Here is a 27,486-nt window from a genome sequence, read left to right on the forward strand (position 1 = left end):
ATTTAAAAAAATTTTTTAATGTTTTTTTATTATTTATTTTTGAGAGAGAGAGACAGAATGCAAGTGGGTTAGGGGCAGAGAGAGAGGGAGACACAGAATCAGAAGCAGGCTCCAGGCTCTGAGCTGTCAGCACAGAGCCTGACATGGGTCTCGAACTCATGAGCTGTGAGATCATGACCTGAGCCGAAATGGGACGCTCAACCGAGTGAGCCACGCAGGAGCCCCAGGTGGAACATTTAAACAGGCAGTTCACTGGCACAAAAACAGACACATAGACCAATGGAATAGAATAGAAACGCCGGAACCAGACCCACAAACGTATGGCCAACTAATCTTTGACAAAGCAGGAAAGAATATCCAATGGAAAAAAGACAGTCTCTTTAACAAATGGTGCTGGGAGAACTGGACAGCAACATGCAGAAGATTGAAACTAGACCACTTTCTCACACCATTCACAAAAATAAACTCAAAATGGATAAAGGACCTGAATGTGAGACAGGAAACCATCAAAACCCTAGAGGAGAAAGCAGGAAAAGACCTCTCTGACCTCAGCCGTAGCAATGTCTTACTTGACACATCCCCAAAGGCAAGGGAATTAAAAGCAAAAATGAACTACTGGGACCTTATGAAGATAAAAAGCTTCTGCACAGCAAAGGAAACAACCAACAAAACTAAAAGGCAACCAACGGAATGGGAAAAGATATTTGCAAATGACATATCGGACAAAGGGCTAGTGTCCAAAATCTATGAAGAGCTCACCAAACTCCACACCCGAAAAACAAATAACCCAGTGAAGAAATGGGCAGAAAACATGAATAGACACTTCTCTAAAGAAGACATCTGGATGGCCAACAGGCACATGAAAAGATGCTCAACGTCACTCCTCATCAGGGAAATACAAATCAAAACCACACTCAGATATCACCTCATGCCAGTCAGAGTCGCCAAAATGAACAAATCAGGAGACTATAGATGCTGGCGAGGATGTGGAGAAACGGGAACCCTCTTGCACTGTTGGTGGGAATGCAAATTGGTGCAGCCACTCTGGAAAACAGTCTGGAGGTTCCTCAAAAAATTAAAAATAGACCTACCCTATGACCCAGCAATAGCACTGCTAGGAATTTACCCAAGGGATACAGCAGTACCGATGCATAGGGGCACTTGTACCCCAATGTTTATAGCAGCACTCTCAACAATAGCCAAATTATGGAAAGAGCCTAAATGTCCATCAACTGATGAATGGATAAAGAAATTGTGGTTTATATACGCAATGGAGTACTACAGGGCAATGAGAAAGAACGAAATATGGCCCTTTGTAGCAACGTGGATGGAACTGGAGAGTGTGATGCTAAGTGAAATAAGCCATACAGAGAAAGACAGATACCATATGTTTTCACTCTTATGTGTATCCTGAGAAACTTAACAGAAACCCATGGGGGAGGGGAAGGGAAAAAAAAAAAAAAGAAAAAAAAGGAGGTTAGAGTGGGAGAGAGCCAAAGCATAAGAGACTCTTAAAAACTGAGAACAGGGGCGCCTGGGTGGCTCAGTCGGTTAAGCGGCCGACTTTGGCTCAGGTCATGATCTCGCGGTCTGTGGGTTCGAGCCCCGCGTCGGGCTCTGTGCTGACAGCTCAGAACCTGGAGCCTGTTTCAGATTCTGTGTCTCCCTCTCTCTGACCCTCCCCTGTTCATGCTCTCTCTGTGTCTCAAAAATAAATAAACGTTAAAAAAAATTAAAAAAAAAACAAACTGAGAACAAACTGAGGGTTGATGGGGGGTGGGAGGGAGGGGAGGGTGGGTGATGGGTATTGAGGAGGGCACCTTTTGGGATGAGCACTGGGTGTTGTATGGAAACCAATTTGACAATAAACTTCATATATTGAAAAAATAAATAAATAAAAAATAAACAGGCAGTTCACAGAACAGGAAAGTTGAATTATTTTCTCTATGAAAAACTTACTAAATGATGTTCTACCAGACTAATCCAGGAAATGCATGTTAAAATGATGCGGAGACACTATTTTACAGCCATCAGACTGGCAAAACTTTTAAATGTATAAAATGTTGCATATGTATAAAATGTATAAAATTTATATAAAATGTATATATGTATGTATATACATAAAATGTATGTATAAAACATAAAATTTACATGAAATGTATAAAAGAGTTGCATAAGAACTCTTATCTACTGCTCTTAGGACTGTAGACTAGGCCAACTGCTTTGGGCAGCAAGTTAGATCTAGTAAAGTCAGAGAGGCATGTGCCCTTTTACCAGCAATGCCACTCCAGGGCATACAGCCTACAGAAACTCTAACATACGTGCATAAAAATAATCACACATTGTTTGTGATAGCAACATATACAGACATATATATGAAGTAACCTAATGTTTGTCCACTGACTGAATTGACTGAATATATTATGGTGTATTCATACAGTAGCATACCATATAGCAGGGGAAAAGAAGTCACTACAGCTACATGCATCAATATAGATATATCTCAAAAATATCATATTGAGTGGGGCGCCTGGCTGACTCAGTCTGTAGAGCATGGAACTCTTGATATCAGAGCATGGAGCATGGAGCCTACTTAAAAATTAAAAAACAATAATAAATTAAAAAAAACCCATCATATTGAGTAAAAACTAAAGCCAGTTGTGAGAAAGTACACACGACGTGTTTATAGAAAGCTTCAAAACCTACAAAACTAAATATAGTGTTTAAAAGATACAGTGTTTAAGGTAAGACTGAAGAAAAACAAGGGAATGCTTGTTGGAAAGTTCAGGACAGTGAGGACAGTACTTGGGTTGGAGCCAGGGAGAACGATCCACAGGAGCTGGTTGGTGCCAGCAGGTACTTTCTCATTAACTCCACATACATTTTCAGTGGTTATTGAGTGGTTATAAAGATGCCCAATCTGATTAAAAGCTACAAGGTTTTTCACTAGGTTTTTTACACAGATTTTTTAATAGAGGGTTATAAAGATACATTTAAGATCATGATTGCAAGAGGTATGTATTAGAAACAACATGAAAAAATGTATGTAATAATCTCATTGAAAGAATTTTTATAGTATTACTCTTTTAATAATACATTCAAATAGTACATAACTTTTTTTAAGTTTTTTTTTTCTTTTTGAGAGAGCGCATGCATGAAGGGAAAGGGGCAGAGAGAGAAGGGAAGAGAGAATCCCAAGCAGGCTTCACACTGTTGCAGAGCTCCACACAGGGCTTGAACCCACAAACCATGAGATCATGACCAGAGCTGAAATCAAGAGTCAGATGCATAACCCAATGAGCCGCCCAGGCGACCCTAATTTTTTAAATTGTATCGTCAAATATTCCATCTCATTTTTGTCCCCCAGTGACTTAAGTTCCTCTTCTGAGAGGCAACCATATTATCAGGATGTTTCCACTGATGTTTTCAATATCTCCTACTGATATATTATACCTATAGAAACAAACACATGTAAATATATCTTTTGGTGTAAATGGTACCATACTGTATACTGTTCTGTATCTTGCTTTTTTCACTCAACATATATTTGAGGATCTTCTCATGGGAGGATCATTCTTTCCAATGTATAGATGTAACACTAAATCATCAGTCGTCTATTGATGAACATGTTGATAGTGTTGCTGCAGTGAATAACCTTTAGTCATTTCACAAATGTGGAAGTAGATAGGATAAACCACTAGAAGTAGAACTGCAGGCTCAAAGGTATGTTACACACTTTTATGTTTCTCCTAACAGTGAGCGAGAATCTCTCCCTTTCTACACCTTCCCATTGTAGTTGTGCTGGCTTTGTATGGTGTCAGCTCAGCTAACCTGAAACTGTTTTCCAGAATTCTCTTTCCTGTACAGTTCTGAGTTTGAGTTGGGCACAAGAGAAATTCGCATAAGATTTGAAAGGCAGAAGGGAAGCAGCTCAGGGTAAGAAGGCAGCTCACAAAAAATGCTGGTTTACTGGCCCAGTTGGTTAGTGTGGGAAGGCCTCCAGAACCATAGCTACACTAGTTCCTCCACATTCTGCTGGATCTTTTCCTTCAGACTCTGGGAACTGGGCCAGGCATGCAAGCAGCTTCATGACAAAGGACACCAACTTTTATATCAGGTCACAAGCATCCCCAGGTGGTAAAAGATACATGTGGTTACAATTTGTCCTCATGGGTTACAGTTTATTCTTCACCCTCCCCACTTGTATCCACCTTTCCTTCCTGACTACCACCAGACTCAGCGGATCAGTGTAACAGAGGGACAGCCTTAAGGAGACTTCTCCATCAACTCCCACAATTGGGAGGGATATAATTTACCTAGAAAATTGCCAATTCTGCATCATAGTGATTTCACTTCTTTAATTGAACCCAGACTGATACAATAGTGCTTCAAACATTTTTTGCCACTAAATAGGTGAAATTACAATCGTTTTTGCATTTTTACTTTTTAAAAAAATTCCCAATATTCAATTTGCATTTTTCTTATTATGAATGATATTGAACATCTTTATGTTTGTTTAAATGTCTTTATGTTTGTTTAAATGCCTGGCTGGCTCTGTTAGTAGAGCATGCAATTCTTGATCTTGAAGTTGTGAGTTTGAGCCTCATGTTGGGTGTAGAGATTGCTTAAAATCTAAAATCTAGAGGGGCATCTGGGTGGCTCAGTTCGTTGAGCAACTCTTAATTTCAGCTCCAGTCACGACCTCACAGTCATGAGATTGAGCCCCCCATTGGGCTCTGTGCTAAGTGCGGAGCCTGCTTGGGATTCTCTCTCACCACTCTCTCTGCCCCTCCCCCCACCCATGTGTGCTCGTCTCTCTCTCCCTCTCTCTCTCTCTCAAAAATTTTTTAAAAAAATTTTTAGAGAGATACAGAAAAAGAGAAAGTGGTGGAGGGGCACAGAGAGGAGAGAATCTTAAGCAGGCTCCATGTGGAGCCCAACACATGGCTCGATCTCACCGCCCTGAGATCAGGACCTGGGCCAAAATCAAGGGATGGACGCTTAACCGACTGCACTACCCAGGCACCCCACTCAAACAGTTAAAAAATATATAAATAATAAAATCTTAAAAAAAATAAAAATAAATAAAGGCCTTTTGAATTTTCCTTCCATTGATTGCTCATCCCTGTTACCTACTTTTTCCAATGGATTTTGTGTGTGTGTGTGTGTGTGTTTTTCCTCATTGCTTTGTAACAGCTTTGTATATATTTGGGAAATTACCCTTTTGCATATGTGCTAGGGCAATGCCAGCTACTATAATAGATGAATCCACAGTAAACGTTTATCTCTCAACAAATCCCATTGCTGATAGCAATCCTCCAAGCAAAAATCTAGGACTCCTCTTTCCCCATTTTCTGGCTCTGCCGTCTTCAACATGCCATTTACTTTCTTCTTATTTTTTTAACCTTTATTTAAGTAATTTCTACACCCAACATGGGATTTGAACTCAGCCCCAAGGTCAAGAGTCGCATGCTCTTCCCACTGAGCCAGCCAGGTACCCCAACATTCCATTGTCAAACATTCCCAAGATTTCTGTGTCCATCTGCATGAAGCTACCAAATGGGGAGTTTGGAGCATCGATTGTGATTAAAAAAAAACAAAACACTCAGTAAACTAGAAATAAAAAGGAACTACCTTAACATGATGAAGAGCATTTTAGACAAACTCAAAGCTAATGTCACACACGGTGGTGAAAGCTTTCACCTTAAGGTCAGGACAAAGACAAGGATGCTCACTTTCACCATTTGCATTTAACACAGTATTGAGTATTGGCAGTCTTAGCCAAAGCAATCGGTAAAAACAAAACAAAACAAAACAAAACAAAACAAAACAAAACAAAACATCCCAATTGGAAAAAATAAAAGAAGTAAAATGATCTGTTTGCAGGTATTTATTTATTCTAACAGTTTTGTTTTTTTTTTTCTTATATAATATTTAGAGTACCAAAGAAAGTTACAGAATAAAGAAATCAACACACAAATTTAGTTGAGTTTTATATACTAAAACAATCCAGAAAGAAAATTAAGAAATTTGCAATAACATCAAAAAGAATACTTAGGAATAAATTTAACCAAGGCAGTGAAAGGCTTACACACTGCGAACTACAAAACATTGCTGAAAAAAAATCAAAGAAGTCACAAATGTAAAGTCATCTGCATTCATAGACTGGAAGACTTACTACTGCTAAGATACCAATACCACACAACGCTATCTACAGATTCAATGCAACATGTATCACCATCCTAATGATGTTTTTGCAGAAATAGAAAAATTCATCCTAATCTGAAAAGTAATGAAAAAGTGCTGGTGCACCTGAGTGGCTCAGTCAGTTAAGTGTCTGCCTTCGGCTCAAGTCAGGCTGTCACAGTTCGTGGGTTTGAGCCCCGCGTTGGACTCTGTGCTGACCGCTCAGAGCCTGGAGCCTGCTTTGGATTCTGCATCTCCCTCTCTCTCTGCCCCTCCCCTGCTCACACTGCCTCCCTCTCTCTCTCAAAAATAAACATTAAAACAATTTTTTTAAAGAAAAAAAAAGAAAAAGTGCTCATTGTGGGTTATTTCTTCTATTTCTTCCTATGGAGGAAAGTAAAGTTACATAATCTGAATCAGTGTTTCTTATACTTTTATACTTGGACGTGTATGTGTGTGTGTGTGTGTGTGTGTGAGTGTGTGTGTGTGTGTGTGTGCATGTGTATGTACATACACACATAGGCTCTGATTCAATAGGTTTGGGGTGAAGCCCAAGAGTGTTTTCTGCCAAGCTCCCAGGCGATGTCTAGGATGCACTGGCATCACCCAGGAACTTGTTAGATCTCATCAGCTAAGTACCTAGGAAAAAACTGCATGCAATCTATGTGATCTCCCTCCTCACCGCTCCCCCTCCCCCATTACACACACCTCTCTGCTTCATCCCTTGCCATTCAGGCCATTGGTGCCCTGTCTCCTTCAGCTACAGTGATAGTGGCCTCCTTACTGTTCCTCATATACCCTAAGCAGGCTCTTGACCCAGGCCTTGCCACTAAGTGGATCTCCTGCCTGGATCACTCTACCTTTGTGGGCATGCTTCTGTACTTCCTTTCACTTGTTGCACAAATGTCACCTTATCAGAAAGGCTTTCTCTGACCACCATATATAAAACAGAACACCCATCCCCCAACACCCAACACATGAAATACGTATTTCTATGTTTTTTAAAATGTTTATTCATTTTTGAGGTACCTGGGTGGCTCAGTTGGTTAAGCATCTGACTTCGGCCCAGGTCATGATCTCACAGTTCGTGAGTTTGAGCCCACATTGGGCTCTGTGCTGACAGCTCAGAGCCTGGAGCCTGCTTCTGATTCTGTGTCTCCCTCTCTCTCCCGCTCATGCTCTCTCTCTCAAAAATGAATAAACATTAAAATTTTTTTTAATGTTTATTTTTGAGAGACAGAGAGACAGAGTATGAGCAGGGGAGGGGCAGAGAGAGAGGGGGACAGAGGATGCAAAGCAGGCTCTGCGCTGACAGCAGCTAGTCTGATGTGAGGCTTGAAATCACAAACTGTGAGATCATGAACTGAGCCAAAGTCAAACGCTCTACCAACTGAGCCACCCAGGTGCCCCATGTGTTTACTGAAAGCCTCTCCCCATTAGAATTCTAAGTTCCATGTTTGTTTTATCCATTGGTAAATGGCCAGGACCTAGAACATCTGGGTATATAGTAGATACTTAATAAATGCTTAATAGTCAAGAGCCATCCATTTAGATTAAAACTTTTAAATCCTAAGTCAAATACTAGTTGTTTCAACGTTTCCTATTTAAAAGATATATGAAACTACTCGCTAAGATGGTATATTTTTTAATTATCTTATTCTAGCATAATGTTATATTTACTGATAATGGATAAAACAACAGGAAAGAGATTTTGAAAAGTTCTCCAAATGATGTGTTTATTTGTGAATTATAATTCTGTCTTTGAAATGCACATATCATGCGAGTATCATGCACTTTCCACTGGCCCAGCCAGGTACATTGAAATTCAGTGACAATTCAAGGGCACCTTATTCGAACATGTTACCTGTACTTGGATTTTGCTGATTTTGTCATGTTTCCTCTATGCCCATTTCAGTTGAGATATTTTGGTTAAAGAAGCGAAGATTCACTCCAGAAGGATACAAGGAAATAAGGGCTTTTGAAGGGAAGTACCAAACTCAGAACAATAGCATCACTTTGCCTACTAGGAATGGCAGCGTTAAAAACGTCCACATCAAGAACTTTTGGATCTTAACTCTAATGTTAAAGCAGTAAGTGGACCAGTTCTTTTCCACACATCTGTTTTGTTCTTCTCCCTCTATTGTCTCTCAGCCTTATTTTAGTTCTTTAACTCATTGCTTATGTTAACTCATGGTTCCTTTTCCCTTATATAAGCATCTAGCTTTTACATGAGCATTATGGCCTTTCCAGCTTCTGTTTCAATTACAATCATGTAGTTTTAGCTTCCATAGTTAACTTCCCTTCTCCTTCCAAGGTTCCCAAATTCAATTCTGCAAAGAGTAAATGTGTTTGGACCAGCTCACCACCATGAGCCTGGGTAGCATACACAGGCTTCTGCTCACAAATGTGTTTGGACCAGCTCACCACCATGAGCCTGGGTAGCATACACAGGCTTCTGCTCACTGAAAGACTTTGTCCTCCTCCTTTTCATTGATTGAGCTAACTCTGGAAATTTCTTATGACTCACAACAGACAGTCTTCTCCAAGAAGGCTTTCCTAAGGCTTGATTAGAGACCTGACCTCTGTGTTTCCATAGCTTTTTATTTCAACCTGTCTCATACTGTCTACTAATCATTTCCTACTTATATCTCCTTCTAGAGTGTGAGCATCTCTGGCTAAGAACTGTAACCTTAACATTTGGGGCCTCAATTTAATGTTTACTAATTAAAGGCTTTAAAAAGGCTTTAACTTTATTGAAGTAGTGGGCAAAATCTATTATTCAATTCCTGAAAAAGAAGAGGGACTGAAAGCCTTTTTTTTTTTAAATTAATTTATTCATTTTGAGAGAGTGAGACAGCACAAGTTAGGGAGGGGAGAAGAAGAGACAGAATCCCACAAACTGTGAGATCATGACCTGAGCCAAAATCAAGAGTTGGATGCTTAACTGAGACACCCAGACACCCCAGGAGGGATTCTCTTTGATGGAAAAGTTAAGCAGATTATTGGTTAGAGGAGTCACCCTCCTTAAAAACTGGCTCTGGTGGGAAGGTGTGTTCTATTGGGCAGAGGAGCCTCAGCAGTTTCCCAAAACGTATTCCACATAAACTTCCTTTGTACCATGTTGATGGGTGTCAGGTGATCCAAGTGTTCCTGGTTGGAAAAATTGGTGAAAGCCTGGCTTAACAGAATAAAGCAGTCTTTTTACTGCAGTGGTTATCAAAATATGTTCTGTCTACTCCTGGGTATCTGAAACCATTTCACAAGGTACATGGGGGTCTTAGTTGTTTTTATATCATACTAATACTAAAATAATTGCTTTTTTCACAGTGTGGACATTTCTGCTGATGGTGCAAAAGTAGTGATGGGTAAACCTGGACCTAGTCATTGTATTCTTCACTGCCAGACGCTCACATTTTGTTTTTATTTTTTTCAAGGCAATTTCCCTTATGAATGTCCTTGATGAAGCAGTAAAAATTGCATGTCTTTTGACTATTCTGTGTAATAAAGTAAGAATTACACATAAAGTACTTCTGCTATTTACCAAAGTAAGATGATTGACTTGAGAAAAAACACTTCTGTGATTGTCTGAATTGCCAGCTGAATAACCACTTTTTTCTTCCCCATGGACCATCATGTCTTTCAAGGAGGAAACTATGTTTTACAGTGTTTTCTCTGAAACATACAAACGATTTTTTTTTCAGATTATTTAGCAACCATTTTCTCAAAAATGAGAATAGTAAACCTGTCATTTCAACAAAAACAACTGAAAGCGTTTATTGCCAATGACAAAGTTCAACTTTCAAGCAATAATTAGAATTTTGGAAGACCTGTATATACTATTGTGAGATTGACAGTTTCCCAATACATAAAGCTGATGAGATTGGTGGTGTTATTGAGAAATATGACTTTTCGATACGGTATAATGCAATATGTCAACATTTGGAAGATCTGAGTAACTCAGTGAATCAATATTCTCCAAAGGCATGCTCAATACAATGAAATCACGCACAGGTAAAAGATCTGTTCAAAGACATCCAATGCAACCAATGCAATCCAATATTATAAAGTATGAAAATTTAACTGATATGATTTCAACTTCCACTTTGCAACTAAACTTTAAAAAACTGCTACTTGTTAAGTTTGATGCAGCAGCAAAGAATATTCCCGACAATCTGAAAAGGCTATTAAAATACTCTCCCCTTTTCTAACTCTGCGTGAGGCCAGACTTTCTTCATAGACTTGAACCAAAATAACCAGTTGCAGCAAACTGAATGCAAAGTAAATATAAAATCCAGCTGTTTTCTATTAAGCCACACCTTAAAGATATTTGCAAAAATATAAAACATATACTTTCACTGTTTTTAAAAATAGTTGTTTTTTTGTTTAAAATGTTTATGGTAATATGGATGCTACTTTCTTATTTCTCAGCTACAAATCCACCTTTCTTTGCCCTCTTTTGTGGTAACAGAGCTGGACCCTGAAAGCACTTTTTCCTTTGCCAGCTGATGCCATGCTACACTTCGTCAATAGAGGGCACCGAAGTGATACTGCCAAGCCATAACGGCAGGTAAACCTTTGACTTCTGGATTCTGGTACTCTGTTATTATTATTATTCAGTGCAGATGAATTCCAGCTTTACCCTCAGGCCATGATTTTCCCACCTTCAGTGGCTTCATAGATCAGCAATGGCCCAATTCCCTGCAGCAAGTTTCTGCTTCACTGTTGGACTGTGGGCTCTACTCTCTTTGAGGAAGCCTGAATCTCAGCCATAGAGAAGTCCCTCTCCTAATCCTGGTTCTTTTAATGTTCACTCTCCCTCTAGCTGAAGGGACTAAATGCATTTTTTTTGCACCTTCTACTTCTGTATGCCTTAGAGTCCTCTTCTACCCACTTTGGCAGTTCTTCTACTAATTAATAATTCTTTCTATTACATTTTCCCTCTTCAAATAACTGGTGTGATATCTGTCCCTTGACTGGACCCTTGGCTAATATAACATATAATGAGGCTTTTATTGCTATTTTTTAAATGGACTCATAAATCAATAATTTAATTTTCTCAGTTTTAATTTCTAATGTGGTAAACATTGATAGATATAATCCATATAAACAAAAGATTTTTGGGGTCCCCAATAAGTTTTAATAGTGTAAAAGTTGCCAAAATGTAAAAGTTTGAAAACAGCTGCTTTATTGCAAGTCTTCTCAGAGCTTTTGATATACTGATGTACTTTGCAAATCTGAATTTAAACCCAGATTAACATATACAAAAGCTGTAGGAGACAGTAAGGCCGACAATTTTTAGGTCTTAAAAACTTGAAAAAAAAACCTTAAAATCTTTTTTTCTCATGCAGAAGTTCCTTTGAAAATAAAACAAGAGAAGAGGAGATCACACCTTATCACCAAACAATGTAACCAAAATGAAATGCATGGACTGGGATTACTTGACAGTGCAGGGAAGATATAAAACAAAACTTGTTGGAACGTGAAAGACAGAGAAGAGCTGGGGCACTTGGGTGGCTCAGTCAGTTGAGCATCAGACTTGGGCTCAGGTCACGATCTTGGGGTTCATGAATTCGAGCCCCATATTGGGCTCGCTGCTGTCAGCACAGAGCCTGCTTAGGATCTTCTGTCCCCCACCTCTGCCCTTCCCCCTCTCTCTGCCCTTCCCCTGCTTGCACTCTTTCAAAAATAAATAAGCATTAAAAAAAGAAGAAGAAGACAGAGAAGAGTCTCTGGAAGAAATACCTGGAAACAGAGAGGTGACGGTAGGTGGGAAGTTTTTCCTGGGACTTTGACCTACCTTCCTACCATTAAACCTCATGGTACTGTGCCCCAAACTGCAGTTTAAACAAGAAAATAACACAGGTTCTTCTTCTTCTTTTTTATTTTTTTGAGTTTATTTTTAAGTAATCTCGACACCCAACATGGGGCTCAAACCCACAATCCCAAGATCAAGAGTCGCATGCTCCACTGACTGAGCCAGCCAGGCGCTCCCACAGGCCCTTCTGAATGGAACCTAGAGTCTACTGGGAGTTAGGAAAGTAAGGGTTATATCAAGAGGATCTACCAAGAGGAAGAGAAACACACTGGAGGGTATTTGCTAGGGAGGGTTGAAGAAGACTTCCTTGGGGAAAGCTCGTCCCCCACCTCTTTGCCTGGCCAGAGGAGCACAGCATCATAAGACAGGTTTGGGAAAGGAAGGTCGCTAGAAGGAACGCCAACCAGGAGTCACACCGTGATAGGACTTCTATTCTACATTTGGGTTTTATTCTTGAGGCACTGAGGGAGGAGAGGGTGATGACAGTTGAGGTGGGCCATGGAAAGTTTTTAAGTATGGAAGGACCTCAAATTTTTGCTTTAGAGAGGCAAACATTAAGACAACTAAACCACCTGAAGAAATAGTATATCAAGAAGACGAGGAAGCATATCATTGTAATTATTCAGTATTTTTCTGGAGATTATGTCTAATCAGTGCAATAGTACCACAAAAATATATAATCTACAAATTCATTCAGTCAGGCAACAAATATTTATGAAACACCTACTTTGGGTCAGCCAGTGTTCCAGGCTACAGGGATAGAGCAGTGAACAACAGTAAAAGATCCCTGTTTTCCTAGAGTAGCATTCCAAAAGAGACAGAGTAAAGTCTTAATGACCTCTCAGCATTTCATTTAGTGAAAACTTTTATCTTGGCTTCCTGACTTAACCATTTTGGGTTCTTTTCCCTACTTCTCCAGTCTTTCCTCTTCTATCCTTCCCCTTATTGGCTTCTTTTTCTAGGCTCCCACTAAATGTTGAGGTCTGAAGTGGATTCTTCTCTCTTTATTGTACCTTCTCTCCCTCGGTGATAACATCCAGTCCCATTACTTCAATAATCTCTACTTTGTCAGGAAGTACAGGCAGAAAGGTAATATAACACCTAGCCTATGTTTCACTTTCATGTTCCATTTGATCCTTTTTGAACTTGAACTCTCGAGTTTTTCCATCAGAGCTGGTCCATCTCCAATCTTCCCCATCACTGTGAATGAAATCACCATCTATCCAGTTTCTCAAGCTAGAAATGTGAAAGTCCTTAACATTTCTCAGTATTGGCTACTTTATTCAATTTACCACAAAAATCCATAGATTTTTACCTTCAAATCTGTCCACTGCTAACACCCCGTTTCAAGCCACCCTCATCTCTCTTGTGGCCTGCTGCAAAAGCCATCTAACTTGTTTGTTTCTTCTTGTGCCTTCCCCAAGTCCATTCTCCATATAATAACTAGAATGATCTTTGAAGAATGTAAGTTACTCAAAAGTTGATGGGGGGGCACCTGGGTGGCCCAGTTGGTTGAGCACACGACTTTGGCTCAGGTCATCCTCTCATGGATCGTGGGTTTGAGTTCCACATCAGGCTCTGTGCTGAGAGCTCACAGCCTGGAGCCTGCTTCAGATTCTGTGTCTCCCTCTCTCTCTCTCTGTCCCTCCCCAACTGGCACTCTGTCTCTCCCTCTCTCTCAAAAATAAATAGACATTAAAAAAATAAAAATAAAAAAAAGAAATTGATGGAGATTCATCAAAAGGATACAGGAGATACCATAAAGGAGATCCTACTGTCCAAATCTGGGATAATTTGAGAATCAAGATAATCATGATGGTAACTGGCCATAGCCCACTGACTGAAAAAGACTGCATAAATATCCACACCAATACATACATAAGAGAAATGGGAAAACTACTTCTGCCAGTAGAATGTCAAATGATAATGTAGAAGAAATGAGTTTTAAAACATCACCATTTTGCAGCCATCATAGTAAGAATTGATTCAGTCAAGAGCCAATAAGTGATGCTAAAATTAACAGGTCAAAGTTTGTGAAGAACTTATTAATTACAAGATGAAAAATAGTAACTTTACAGTGACAAACCTTAAATATACCAACATAAACAAGCGGCCAAATTTAAGGTAAATAATAATAACACCAACTTACATCATCATGTATCTCTTAATGTGATATAGAGAATACAGCATCACTCATGCACTATTTCTGTCAAAATGCTAACCTGAATATGATCATGAGGAAACAATAGACAAGTCCAAGTTGAGGACATTTTATAAGATAAATGGCCTATTCTCTTCAAAAATGGCAATATTGTGAAAAACAAAGAAAGGCAGAGGAGCTGCTCTAGATTAAAGGAGACTAAAGAGATACAAAACTGTGTGCAATGAATGATCTGGATTGGACCCTGGACTAGAAAAAAAATGTGATCAAGGACATTATTGAGACACTTGGCAAAACTGAAAAAGAGCTGTTGATTTAAGATCTATTGACTAAATGATTATATTAATGTTAAATTTCCTAATGTTCATTGTATTTTGGTAATGCAAATGCATGTCCTTGGTTTTAAGAAATAGACAATGAAGTATTTGGAAGAAGGGGGCAAGTCTGCAACTTACTTTTAGGTAGTTCAGGGAAAAAAGTGTGTGTAGAGTTGATTCTCATGATCCATGGTAGTTATGTTCTATTAAGTTACAGAACCCGACATTAGCCAATACTCAATCATCACTTCAAGGGGAAGCACAGTGTTAGGTTCCTGTAAGCCTTTAGTCATAACATTTTCTTCTACCCATCAGAACACAACCTTGTTTTATGTGTTTCCTTTTTTAAAATTAAAAAAAAATTTTATTTGAGAGAGAGAGAGAGAACACATAAGTGGGGAGAGAGCCTGGGGGGGGGGTGCAGAGAGAGAGAGAGAATCCCAAGTAGTCTTCACACTCAGCATGGAGCCCAACACAGGGCTCAATCCCATGACCTGGGAATCATGACCTCAGCCAAAATTGAGTCAGACTGTCAACCAAATGAGCCACCCAGGTGCCCCTTTGTGTATTTCTGTTTAAAGAACCTTATTTAATATATGTTGTTGATTCAGTAACACTGAACTCACAACCAATAGCACTGTAACTCATGCCTGAAAGATGCTTATCTAACATATATATTTTCACGTCACAGCCTTGCTGCTCTTAGAAACTCAAGGCAACACTTCAGCACTATGCCTGGGGGTTATTTTAAGCAGAGACATCACCAACAAAAAGCACAAAAATATGAAAAGTATGACACTAAATAGTCAGCAAAAAGGACAACTGGTTACAGCATGAGAGCTGAAACAAGAAGGCACAGCATCATCCTGTTTGACCTCACCTGGGAACATGTGCATTTGGCAACTCAAATTTTTGGCTGCTCTGCACATGCCTGCAAAAGACCTCTAGAGTACCATAAGTATTGATTTGGAGAGCACTATTTATTTAAGTTTTAGGAAGTAGGTGAATTTGCAAATGTGGAATCTGTGAGTAATGAGGATTGAATATATGTGTATGTATGTATGTATATATACATACATACACTCACACACACATACATACAGAAAGAGAGAGTGGATGCTTTCATTTGCACATCACATGACCCCACTCTCCAATCTCATTTAGGCAACTCTTCCTCTGGTTTGTTCTGCACCAGTCTCTCTGGCATTCTTTTAAGTCCTGGAACACTTCCCTAACTCCCTAGCTAAATTAGATCCTGTCCATTATCTTCTTTCAAAGTACCTTCTTCTTTTCCTTTGTAGCATTCATCATAATTTGTAATTATATATGCAAACATTTATGTGTTCTTGTTTAATAAATATTACGCATAAAATGACAATTACGAAGACATTTAGAAGTATGAAATTATGCACATGACCTGATTTAAATGTTTAGTTTAGGCATGGAAAATTACTTAAGTACAGTTGATTCTAAATGATATAGAAAACCATATGTATACTTCACATAGTGGTAAGACTATAATGGGCAAGGATTAGAAAGTAATATGCAAAATAAGAATTCAGGTGGAATGATGGAATTATAAATAGTTAAAAATAGTAATAGTTTTCTTTTTAGGCTCCTTTCAGTAAGAAAGAACAATAATCCTAAATCAAAGAATAATGAAAATAATTGCAATGTTAATGCTTAAAGGAACATATTGAATAAAAATCTGATTGCAGAGTAGAGAACAGAACAAAGGAGGGGCAATGCAGGAGTTATTGAGAGCGCCCAGTTAGCATAATTTAAGTGAGTGTACTTGGGCTTGAACTAAGAGTAACAGTGGTAATGAGAGAAGTTGATTGGTTCCAGAGATATTACAGATATGATGCCAGGATTGACAGGATTTAATGACTCACTGAAATGAGTGAAAAAGAGGGAAGAGTCAAGGTCAATCACTAATTTTATATCCTAGGCATATGTAAAACATTTGATTGTTTCACTGAGATAGGGAATCACAGGAGAAGCAGGTTTGAAGGTGGGATAATAAATTTAGTTTGAACTTGTGAAACATCCAGACAGAAGTAGGCAGCTGTCTGTATAAGACTGGAGGCCAGCAGAGAAATCTGGGCCAAAGATAGATAGATAGGTCTGAAAATCATAAATATATAGATAGATGGAAATTAAACCATCAAATTAAATGTTTTCACCCAAGGCAAGTACAGACTAAGAACAGAGAGCTGAAATATGGACTTCCTATTACTGTGTGGAGAATACACACACAAGACAAAACTCCTTTCCCTAATTCTCCGGTCTTTCCTCTTCTATCCTTCCCCTTATTGGCTTCTTTTTCTATGGTCTCTTTCCCCTGGAATGTATACTTCACAGGGACAGGGATTTCTATCTTTTATTTTTTTCATTGATATACTCTTTACTGTCAAGCACAGAGTAAGCATACAATGAACACTGGTTATGTGAATGAATGACTGAAGGGAGCCGGGAGGAGGATCTTCTAAGAAGGTATAATTCAAGAGAATGAGTGCTAAAATAGACAATACGAGTGAAAAGTTCTGTGACTGCAGAATCTTCTAGAAAATAAAAGATCATTTGTGAGATTATGGCTTCTTAGGCCGTCATTACGTTTTCTATACTGAATTATGAAATCAAAGGAAGGGAGTACTCACACTTTTAAAAATGCCCATCTTCCCAGGTTAAGGCAGTGTTTATAATAAGCTTCTGCCTGGCATAGCTTAAGCAGGCTAATATAGTTGCCCAGTTTCAGTGGTTTCCTGAGTGCTATGGCGGGTGGAGACCAGGGAGGACTTAGCTGTACTTAAAAGATTTCAGTTGTCGCTAAGAACATATATTTTAAGAAAAAGCTTGTATTAACTTCTGATTATGCAAATAAATTAGAAAATAAACAAATATAAAGAGAAAATGATCATTAGAATGTCTCCAAATAGATGTCCTCTGTTAACAGTTTGGTTGTATAATCTAGATTTTCCTCTGAGCGTATATCTACCCGCTTATTAGTTTAAAATTTTTTTAAGTTTATGTATTTATTTTGAGAGAGACAGAGACAGAGACAGACAGAGAGAGAGAGAGAAAGAGAAAGACAGTGTGCAAATGAGTGGGGGAAGGGCAGAGAGAGAGGGAGAGCCCAACATGGGGCTCCATCCCATACACTGTCAGACCATGACCTGAACTGAAATCAAGAGTTGGACGCTTAACCGTCTGAACCACCCAGGTGCCCACTCCCCAAATTTTTTTTTAACTTACAAAAAATAGAATCCTACTTTATATACTATTGTATAACCTCCTTTTTTCATTTAACAATATACCATGATCCTTTTTCCATAAATGTACAAGTATAAACTGAATGACTGATTCGTATTCCATAGTGTGATACATCTCTTACGATAGAATCTTTCAATCATATCCATTTTTTGTAGGAGCATTAAAAGTGTCTGAAACTTCATTAAACCTTTAGTGAAGGCATTAAAAATGGAAGTCATTAATGAAGACAAACTTAAGCGTTTAAGGTGCATTCCTTTAAGACGAAAGAAATGACAGAATGGTGTTATAGGAATGTGTTCTACTGCAGAAAAGTATTTAAATGTTTTTTTATGTAAAAGCACAGATACTGGACCTGATTCAAGGTTCAGAACTTGAGGCCATTTGTTTCTGACTCAGTTTGAAGCTGAGGCCATCACCATCTTAGCCAAATAGTTAGGTTTTCTCAGGCAGATTTTTCAGCTGATTTCATTTCACAGATAAAGGCTTCCTGTTTAAAATCTACAGAGTAGTAAGCTTTTTTTTTTTAAGATTTAATTTTAAGTAATCTCTGTACTCAACATGGGGCTCAAACTCACAACCCCAAGATTAAGAGTTGCATTTTCCTTTTTTTTTTTTTTTTAGCTTTTTAGAAGTTTATTTATTTTTTGAGAGAGAGAGAGAGACAGAGCAGGAAAGGAGTAGAGAAAGAGGGAGAGAGAGAGGATCCCAAGCAGGCTCCACACTGTCAGCACAGAGCCAATGTGGGGCTTGAACTCACAAACCGTAAGGTCATGACCTGGGCCAAAATCAAAAGTCAGACGCCTACCATCTAACCGACTGAACTGCCCAGGTGCCCCAAGAGTTGCATTTTTGGAAGAGACTGTAGGCATATGGAAAATCAGAAGGATAATAAGAGTAATTTTCATTGTCCACCCAATAATCATACCCTTAGCCTTTGGTTTTGCCCAAATTTAAGTGTGTGGGTATATGTGTGTAAAATAGTGAAATAATGGAAATTTAAATTCTGTATTTGTTCACAGTTTTGTTTCATTACCTGAATTGATGATCAGAGTATCTGGACAATTGACTTAGTCCCTCATTTACAAGGTGGTCTGAATGTTTGTGTCTCCCCAAAATTCATATGTTGAAAGCCCAATTCCCAAATGTGATGGTATTAACTAGGTGGGGCCTTTGGGAGTTGCTTAAATCATGAAGGTGGGACCCTCATGAATGGGATTTGTACCTTATGTAAGAGGCTCCAGAGAGAGTCTTTGTTCCTTCCTGGATGTGAGGATGTAGGGAGAAGTCTGTGATCTGGAAGAGAGCCCTCACCCGACCATCCTGGCACCCTGATCTGAGATTTCCAGCTTCCAAAACAATGAGCAATAAGTTTCTGCCGTTTGTAAGCCACCCATCACCTAATCCCCCTATGTGAAGGAGATTAAGAGGTACAAATATCCAGGGGTGCCTCGTTAGTTCAGTCTGTTAAGTGTTGAACTCTTTCAGCTCAGGTCGTGATCTCACAGTTTGTGAGTTTGAGCCCTTTGTCGGGCTCTGCACTGACAGCATGGAGCCTGCTTGGGATTCTTTCTTTCTCTCTCTCTCTCTCTGCCATGCTCTCTCTCTCTCTCAAAATAAATAAATAAAAAGGTACAAACATCCAGTTACAAAATAAATAAATCATAAGTCATAGGGATGTAATATACAGCATAGGGAACAGTCAATAATGTTACAATAACTTTGTATAGTGACAATAACTAGACCTATCTAGGTGATCATTTCATAATGTATAAAGATACTAAATCGCTATGTCATATACCTGAAACTAATATAATATTATGTATCAACTTTAAGTCAATTAAAAAAAAAAGCCACCAGTCTGTGATATTTTGTTACAGCAGCCTGAATGGACTAAGACAGAAGGTAAATGAATAAGTATTTTCAACAGCCTTAATTTTACAAATATTTTAACAGATAGACAAAATAAAATCAAGGTATAATCCTCCCCTGCATTTTTTTCTTTTCTTACATAAATAGATAAAATGCATTTTGCTTCCTATGTATGCTGCATTAATAGAAGTTTCTATAGAAAGGAAATGTAGTAAACATAATTATTACTAAACTCCAGATTCAGGACGGTAGTTACCTGTGCTGGGTAAGAAGTATATTCTTTGTAACTAGAATATTAGAGTTCCCATCAATGACACAAATAATGAAGCAAATATAAACAAGTATAACAAAATGTTCAAGGTCACTTAAAGAGAAAGTGTACTTCCTCAGCCAAGCTTCTTTGTAACTTGATTGAGGTTATTTACATATCTAAACAAAGTATGTGAGTTGGGGGTGGGGTCTAATGAAAGTATGGAAAGGGAGAGTCATTAGAGCAAACTCTGAGTCTTCTGCGAGTATTTACTGAATTATACCGTAAGGAGAAAAAACAAGGCTAAACAATTTGCCCAGCTAGTAAAAAAGCAGATCTAAGATTCGAATCCATGAGACCATTTTGCTTCACTGAAAATGTTGCATAGATCTATTTAATATTTACTAAACACCTTTTATGTGCAAGGCATTTTGCAAGGGCAGAGTGCATATATATGATGAATCAGATATTTGTGGAGATATAGAAAGAGATGTACTTTGCTTTCATACAGACTGTTTTGAATCCCAGATTCTTGGAAAATTAGTCTTTTAACTGCAGTTTTTAAGTTAGGACATTGAAGTGGTTGTTTCAAAAAAGAAAAAAAAAAAGAGAAAGAAACAAGAAAATGTATCTATTAGTGACCAGCACACAAGAGGCCCTCGATAAATTTAGTTTTCCTCTCCCCAATTCCACTATAAATTTTCTGGAAGCTATGTGATCAAGTAAGTCTTCATGGAATGGGGAAGTTCGTAAATGATTTGAATCATAAGATGGGTTCTTGATTTGGACTGGTTGAGATGGCAGAAACAGCAAATGTAGTGAAGTGTGAGGGCTGTGAGTAGATCCTGTCCACTGGAGTACACAGGGAGAGAGAAAACCAGAAGCTGTAAAGGTCAGGTTGCCTGCCTACTTGCAAAATCTCCTTCCGTATAGTGTTGGGTCCTACAAACGTAGTATTATGACAAAAGCCTGAAATCAAGGCATCTTCTCTGACTAGATCTCTAAAAAGCAAGTTTCTCTGTATATTGGGCTTTATTGATTCATTTAACAAACACTCTACACTTTTTCAAATAATATCTAAGATTGCAGTTAAGATCTAATTGCTCGAATCTGAGGATGTGGTAATCATAAGACATTGTCCCAGTTTTCAAGGAGAAAATATTTACGTGTGTATAACAATTTAAATACGTTTAGAGGTGACAGACATCAATAGCCGCACAAAGGAAGAAAAAGATTTTCCCTTGGGGCAGTTCAGCTCTAAAGTCATATGAAAATAGACATATTTTACAGACTATAAAATTAGACGCCATTCTTACATATTTAAAAGAAAGAAAAGGACAATTTTTCACAATGTCAACTGTAACTCTCGTTTGGCGACGCTGTAGGGCAAAGCCCGCAGAAAAACAGAGGAAGCGTGATTAAGTCTTACTGAGTTAAACCGCTCTCCGAAACCAGTCCGCCACATTTTTCCTTAAAAAAGTAGAAGCGTGTAGAAATTACACTCCTGGCTTTTAAAGGAACATACAACTGGGAATACCAAGAAGAGGAACGCGAATGTCGCAGTTCTCCAAGTGCGGCCCGCCCCTCCCACACGGTAGATTTTTGGCAACTTGACCCACCTTCCTCCTGATTCTGGGGGAAGATTCTAACGCCCTCTGGAGGCGTCCCTAGTGACGTCACGAGCGCGATTCCAGTATGTGGCCAATCACAGAGCCGGATTCCGGGGGAAGCCCGGGGCGGCGGCGGCGGCCTGTGCGCGTGCGCGAGGTCTCCGCGTGGCTATATAAACATGGCTGGCGTGGCCGCGCGCTGGGGCCACGCCGAGTGTGTGTAGGGGGCTTTGGGGCGCTCCGGGTTTGTAGTTTTTAAATTTCTGGCGGGGGAACTGGGGCGCAGAGTTTTTCTGGGTGGTGGGAGCCGAAGTGACGCCCTTCCGGGAACCGCGCAGCCGGGCTCCGCTGTAGCGGGACCCGAGGCTGAGGCGCCGGGCTGAGCCGGCGCACGTGTGAGCTCCCGGGAGGAAGCGGCGAGCGGCCGGGCAGATGTTGCTGCAGCCGGGGCCGCACTAACCGGAGGGAGGTCTGGGACGCGCGGGTCTGTGTCCAGCCGGCGTCCGTCACTGACTTCTGTGTCGCGGCCCCTGCGCCTCTCCCTAGCGATGCTGTGGAGCCGGAACTGCTCTGGAGTCGGCTGCAGCTTGTCGAGCCTCCCTTCGCCTCTGCTCCCGGAACGGCAGCGTCGCAGCTGCCGCTGATCCACCTGGGGGATGCCCGCGGGTCTCACGGAACCGGCCGGCGCCGCTCCTCCCGCCGGTGTGAGCGCCTCCGGGACCGTGACCATGGCCCCCGCTGGGACTCTCCCTGTGCGGGTGGAGAGCACTCCGGTGGCCTTGGGCGCCGTGACTAAGGCTCCTGTCAGTGTCTGTGTGGAGTCCACGGTGTCCCAGCCCCTGCGGCCCCCCGTGGGGACCCTGGTGACCAAAGTGGCTTCTGTCAGCGCTCTTCCTAAACTCAGCAGCGGTCCTCCGCTGCCTGCTCCTCAGATAGTCGCTGTGAAAGCCCCCAACACCACAACAATCCAGTTGCCTGCTAATTTGCAGCTTCCTCCAGGTATGTCGATCACCTTTTCCAGCCTTTCCAGCCAGTGGTGACACGGGAAACGTCGCAGCTCCGGATTGTGCCTTCATGCTGTTAGCTTTAAAAAACTCAGCTAAGAGAACCTTTCATAATCGACTTTGCAGGGCAGTGATTTGGCTTTACAACTGATATAGCCTCTTTGAGTCATTACTGCACAGTTTTTCTTTCCATATTTAAGGAAAGAATCTTTTCACCTAAGTGACACAGTGAAAGCTGGAACAGTATATTCAGGAGGACCTTTGAGGCACTAGCTCCTAGGTGGGGGAAGATAGAATATAACTAAAGTTTATTTTCATATGCAGAAGAGACCAATTTATATATCTACATGCTTAGATAACCATATCTTTTTTTTTTTTTTTAAGTTTAAGTTCTTGTGTGTTAAGACTAAAAGAGGATTTTAAATTTAAGCTAGCTAAAATAAGTTCACTGCTTTTCTGGTACCAGAAATGAGTAATGCTTCTTCCCTCACAATCTTTAGATGTGTGATGGTTGTAGTTTTCAGTTAGAAGATTACCACTCGTTCCCAGCAAATGCCAGAGTTGACTGATCAGAGGCATGCGATTCTTAAATCTGAAGCAGTGTGTGAATGCTGCAGTTAGCCTGTGACCACTTTTTATGGAAGGGTCTACATGTTTGGGCTGTTTTTCATGATTTACGTAAAGATTTTGCTTTGTGACTCTTCAGCATATTGTAAATTTGAGTGTTCTGCTTTCTTTCCTCAACTGAAGGTGTCTTGGAGTTTTCAGTCGGGAAAAAAGGCACATCTCACATTCTTTGGAGTGAACTCTTCTCGTAATTATATTGTCTTCTGTTTATTTTATTAGTAGTATTTGGATCTCAGACCTGCAAAGATGGTATAGGAGTGAAGCATTTGATTCAAAATTTCAGTATCCCCTAGCAAAATGATAGGGGCTCTTTTGTAGCCAATGTTCTATTTGATAAAGAATGTTGTGGAAAGATCATGTTCTTCACTTTTGATGAAGTTCTGTTTCAGTTTTGTATTCTACAAGATATATACATATATTTAAGGCTATGGCGTGTATGCCACTGGATACATTTTCTGCCGGTTCTAAATTGTCATCCTGCATATACTTGTAAAGTACTTAATGAATGTGTTTGAATGAAATCACCTCCTAATTTGTTAAAAACTAAATTCTTGTCAGTGAAGATTGTTTAGAAACAGTCAAAAAAGTATTAAAATAGAGGAACTGTCAAGAGTGAAACTTGCTGGTAACTGGAAACTAATCAGTAATCACTGGTATACGTGCTATACACACTTTCATATTTATATTCTTTTTGTTGGTCATAATAGGTAGCAAATAAGGAAAGATTTCTAAGCGTAAATAATTTGTCCAATGCCAGACATCTCATGGGTGTCAGAGGGAATTTGAATCCAGGTCTGTTTACTTTTTTTTTTTAACGTTTATTTATTTTTGAGACAGAGACAGAGCATGAGCGGGGGAGGGTCAGAGAGAGAGGGAGACACAGAATCAGAAGCAGGCTCCAGGCTCTGAGCCATCAGCACAGAGCCCGATGCGGGGCTCGAACTCACAGACTGTGAGATCATGACCTGAGCTGAAGTCGGCCGCTTAACCGACTGAGCCACCCAGCGCCCCTGGGTCTGTTTACTCTTTACACACTATGCTTACCACTTGGTGTGTGTGTAGACTATGCCTAATTGAGTATCAGAGCTAAGAGTGACAGAATTTTAGAGCCTAATCTTTTGTACACAAAGAAACCAAAACTGAAACTTACCAGAGCTGCATAGCCATAAACCAAGACCACAACCTAGGTGTGCACTACAGTAAAAACACTTTAGGCTATTGACCATGGAGAAACTTCCACTACAGAGGACATAAACTGCCTTTAGGAATTGTTATTTACAGAGGAGGTGGGAAGATGCTTTGAAGAGCAGCTTTTGGGAATTTCAGCTGGTGGGTGGCAGAAAAGCATACTAACATTTGTGCTCTCGTTAGTGCACAGTAAGATAACCAATAGTTGAGGAATGAAATGAAAACACAGTAAAAGTTATGAGTCTTGTACTATTTCTTTTATATCCTGAGGATTAGCAATTGATTACTCAGGGATGCTTAAGACATATAGAAGTCCACTCTTCTTTTTCCAAGATAATGAATACTTTAAGTATTTCATTTCTGTTTACTTCAGCATTTTCTCAATGAACAGAACTGGTTTTTAAAAATATACGTATGCACCACAAGTTTTTCTAGGGAGCAGGGGCTGGAAATAAAAAGGGGAGGCATTGTGAGGAAATGAAAGAAGCTGTAGCAAAGCTCTGAAAATTATTCTGTTGAATGTTTTTGGTAATTTCTTTGGTCTTCTTGGTCTTCTCTTTTTTGAACATGTGGGATTTTAGGCCAGACTGTGGCTCTTTCTGTTTTTGGTATTCTGTGTCTCTTCTGTCACTTGTTTGAGAATGATCAAGGATTTGGTTGCTTCTGTTAGGTCATAAACTGTGGTAGATTCTGTTTGACGGTCGTACTGTACAGAAGTTAGTGAAAGTAACTTGTAAAATGCTTCAGGTCTTTTTTCATCACCTCCTTCATGCTGAGACATGGCATAGGATTTGGATCTTAGATTCCTGAACCAGTTACTGGAAAAGCAAGTGCTTCTTGTTTCTACCCTGGCTTCATCAAAAGGATATTACATGAGGGTAGGGACTCTTGGCTTTATTATCCAGGGTATTGCATGACGGTAGGGACCCTGACTTTATTATCCAGCACCTAGCTAAGTTCCTTGCTCAGAGGAGGCTGGAGAATTTGAATGCACATATTAGTATATGTGGAGAGATCAGAGGGCAATAGGGCTGCAACCCCTAAGGGGTTCCAAGGGCCATTACACATATCAGTGTATTTTATTCTTGATTGCTTTGCTTATTCTGCTTATAAAAGTGACATATGTTCTTGTAAAAAAAAAAAAAAAAACAGAAAAACAATACTGAAGTGTAATACACCCTTCACCAGAGTATTACTATTAACAATTTGTTATCCTTTTCATGTTAGTACGTATAAATCTTCCTCATTTTTAAAAAAATTCCTTAGTAGTCCATTGTATCAAAGTACCATCATTTTTTGACCACTCTCCTGTTCCTAGACATCGATATTGTTTGCACTACTTTCTGTTATTATAAATGATGTTATAATAAACATCTTGGTGTATTTTTGCGCAGTTCTATAAATGTGTATTTTAAAGAATAAATTGCTAGAAGTGGAATTGCTGGTTCAAAAGGTAATCTTTTAATAGGATTACCAAATTTTTATCCCCAGAAAATTGTTCAAATGCGTAATCAACAATGTTAATACTTAATTTTAAAAGGGTACCTATGGAATCCAATAGTGATTTTCTGGACTTAACTTTAATTAACGTTAATAAAAGATGAGCCCTATAATTGAGTGGAGAGAGATAGACTTTAAATGTAGAAAAATGTGGCTGGATGATAATGTTATAGATTTTTTTACTAACTGAATAACTGTGCCCAAGAGGGCTCTTGTTTTTGTGAAGTAAAGTAAGTATATAGTATACGATAGCTGGGAAGGTGTAGTTCAGGGCCACAGAGTAAGGAATAAGTGTGCTGATCAAATTTGTAGATAACAAGGGGCTTGGAGAGTTAGCCTTTGTGGAAAGTAGTGAAGTGTAGCAATATAGGGCAGGACATTGGCCTTGGAATCAGACCTGGATTTGAATCCCAGCTCTATCACCTATTAGCTTTGTGATCTTGGGCAAGTTTATTAACCTCATCCTCAATATCAGTTTTCTTATGTCTAAAATTGGATCATACCTTCTTCACAGAAATATCATATGGATTAACTAAGATAAGTATATAGGTCTACATGTTGCAGAACTCTAGGGAACACCATTTGTGTGGAATACAGAGTTGCATAGCAGGCATGTCTGGAGTATTTAAGGTACCTGTATAGCAGTTGGCTATAGGTACTCTGGGCACTGTTGATCTAATACGTATGACATCCACCAAATTCACTGTAATTTAAGAGGTTGGATTTCTGGGTGGCTCAGTTGGTTAAGCATCCGACTCTTAATCTCAACTCAGATATTGATCTCAGAGTCAGGAGTTCAAGCCCTGCATTGGTCTCCATGCAAAAAGATGGATTTTGAAATAACCTCAATGTCTATGTGTCCCCATTTTTATATGTTTGTTATAGACAATTTGGAAAATACTGAAAATTTATCCTCAGATATTTTAAGTGTATCTTTTAGTCTCTCCTTTTTTTATGTAAACTTTATGGAGCTACAGTTTTTTACATGTACATTTATTTTAAAATGGAAACCATTTACAGTAAGTTTTGAAAAATTTGACAAAGGTATAGCCACCATTCCAAGATATAGAACATTTCACTCCCCTAAAGCTTTTAGTTTCTTTGAGAAAAAAATGTATGTGTGCTTCCTCTAATTTTACATAATTGGGATTCTATTGTATAATTTTTATATCCTGCTTTTCACTTACCATTATATAGTGACTATTTGTATTTTATAACCTCAAAAACTTAATTTTAATGGGTGTGTAATCCATTATTTAACATTTTCTCTATTCATTTAGGTTGCTTATGCTTTTTTTGTTTAAAAAGTTACTTATAGGGGCACCTGGGTGGCTTAGTTGGTTAAGCATCTGACTTCAGCTCAGGTCATAATCTTCCAATCATGGGTTCAAGCACTGCATCGAGCTCTGTGCTGACAGCTCAGAGCCTGGAGCCAACTTCTGATTCTGTGTCTCCCTTTCTGTCTACCCCTCTCCCACTTGTTCGTTCTCTCTCTCTCTCTCAAAAATAAATAAACATTAAAAAAAACTAAAAAGAAACATTAAAAAAAGAAAATTACTTACAAATAAAAGTATATCAAATGTTCTGTATTTAGATTGTGGTGTGTGTGTTGATTATTTTCTTGGGACAGATAATAAGAACTTCGGAATTTCTGGATCAAGGAAATAAGAGTGCTTTAAAGTTATT

General features: G+C 39.2%; 1 protein-coding gene across 3 annotated transcripts in view; it reads left to right on the top strand.

The window, feature by feature from the left end:
- The first annotated feature begins 21,700 nt into the window (after nucleotides 1–21,700).
- The window catches only part of TAF4B (TATA-box binding protein associated factor 4b), a 162,156-nt gene continuing 156,370 nt past the window's right edge, over nucleotides 21,701–27,486 (top strand). The window contains exon 1 of one of the 3 annotated variants that reach the window (XR_008291818.1): nucleotides 21,701–22,480. Coding sequence is in view for 1 of the 3 variants with exons in the window: in XM_027068680.2 (XP_026924481.1) it covers nucleotides 22,138–22,480 (343 nt within the window). In the remaining 2 variants the exon portion in view is untranslated. The remainder of the gene's footprint in view (nucleotides 22,481–27,486) is intronic. The other 2 variants (XM_027068680.2, XM_053206431.1) reach the window with 2 other exon arrangements.

The sequence above is a fragment of the Acinonyx jubatus genome, chromosome D3 (genome assembly GCF_027475565.1).
Source record: "Acinonyx jubatus isolate Ajub_Pintada_27869175 chromosome D3, VMU_Ajub_asm_v1.0, whole genome shotgun sequence".
Taxonomy (NCBI): Eukaryota; Metazoa; Chordata; class Mammalia; order Carnivora; family Felidae; genus Acinonyx; species Acinonyx jubatus.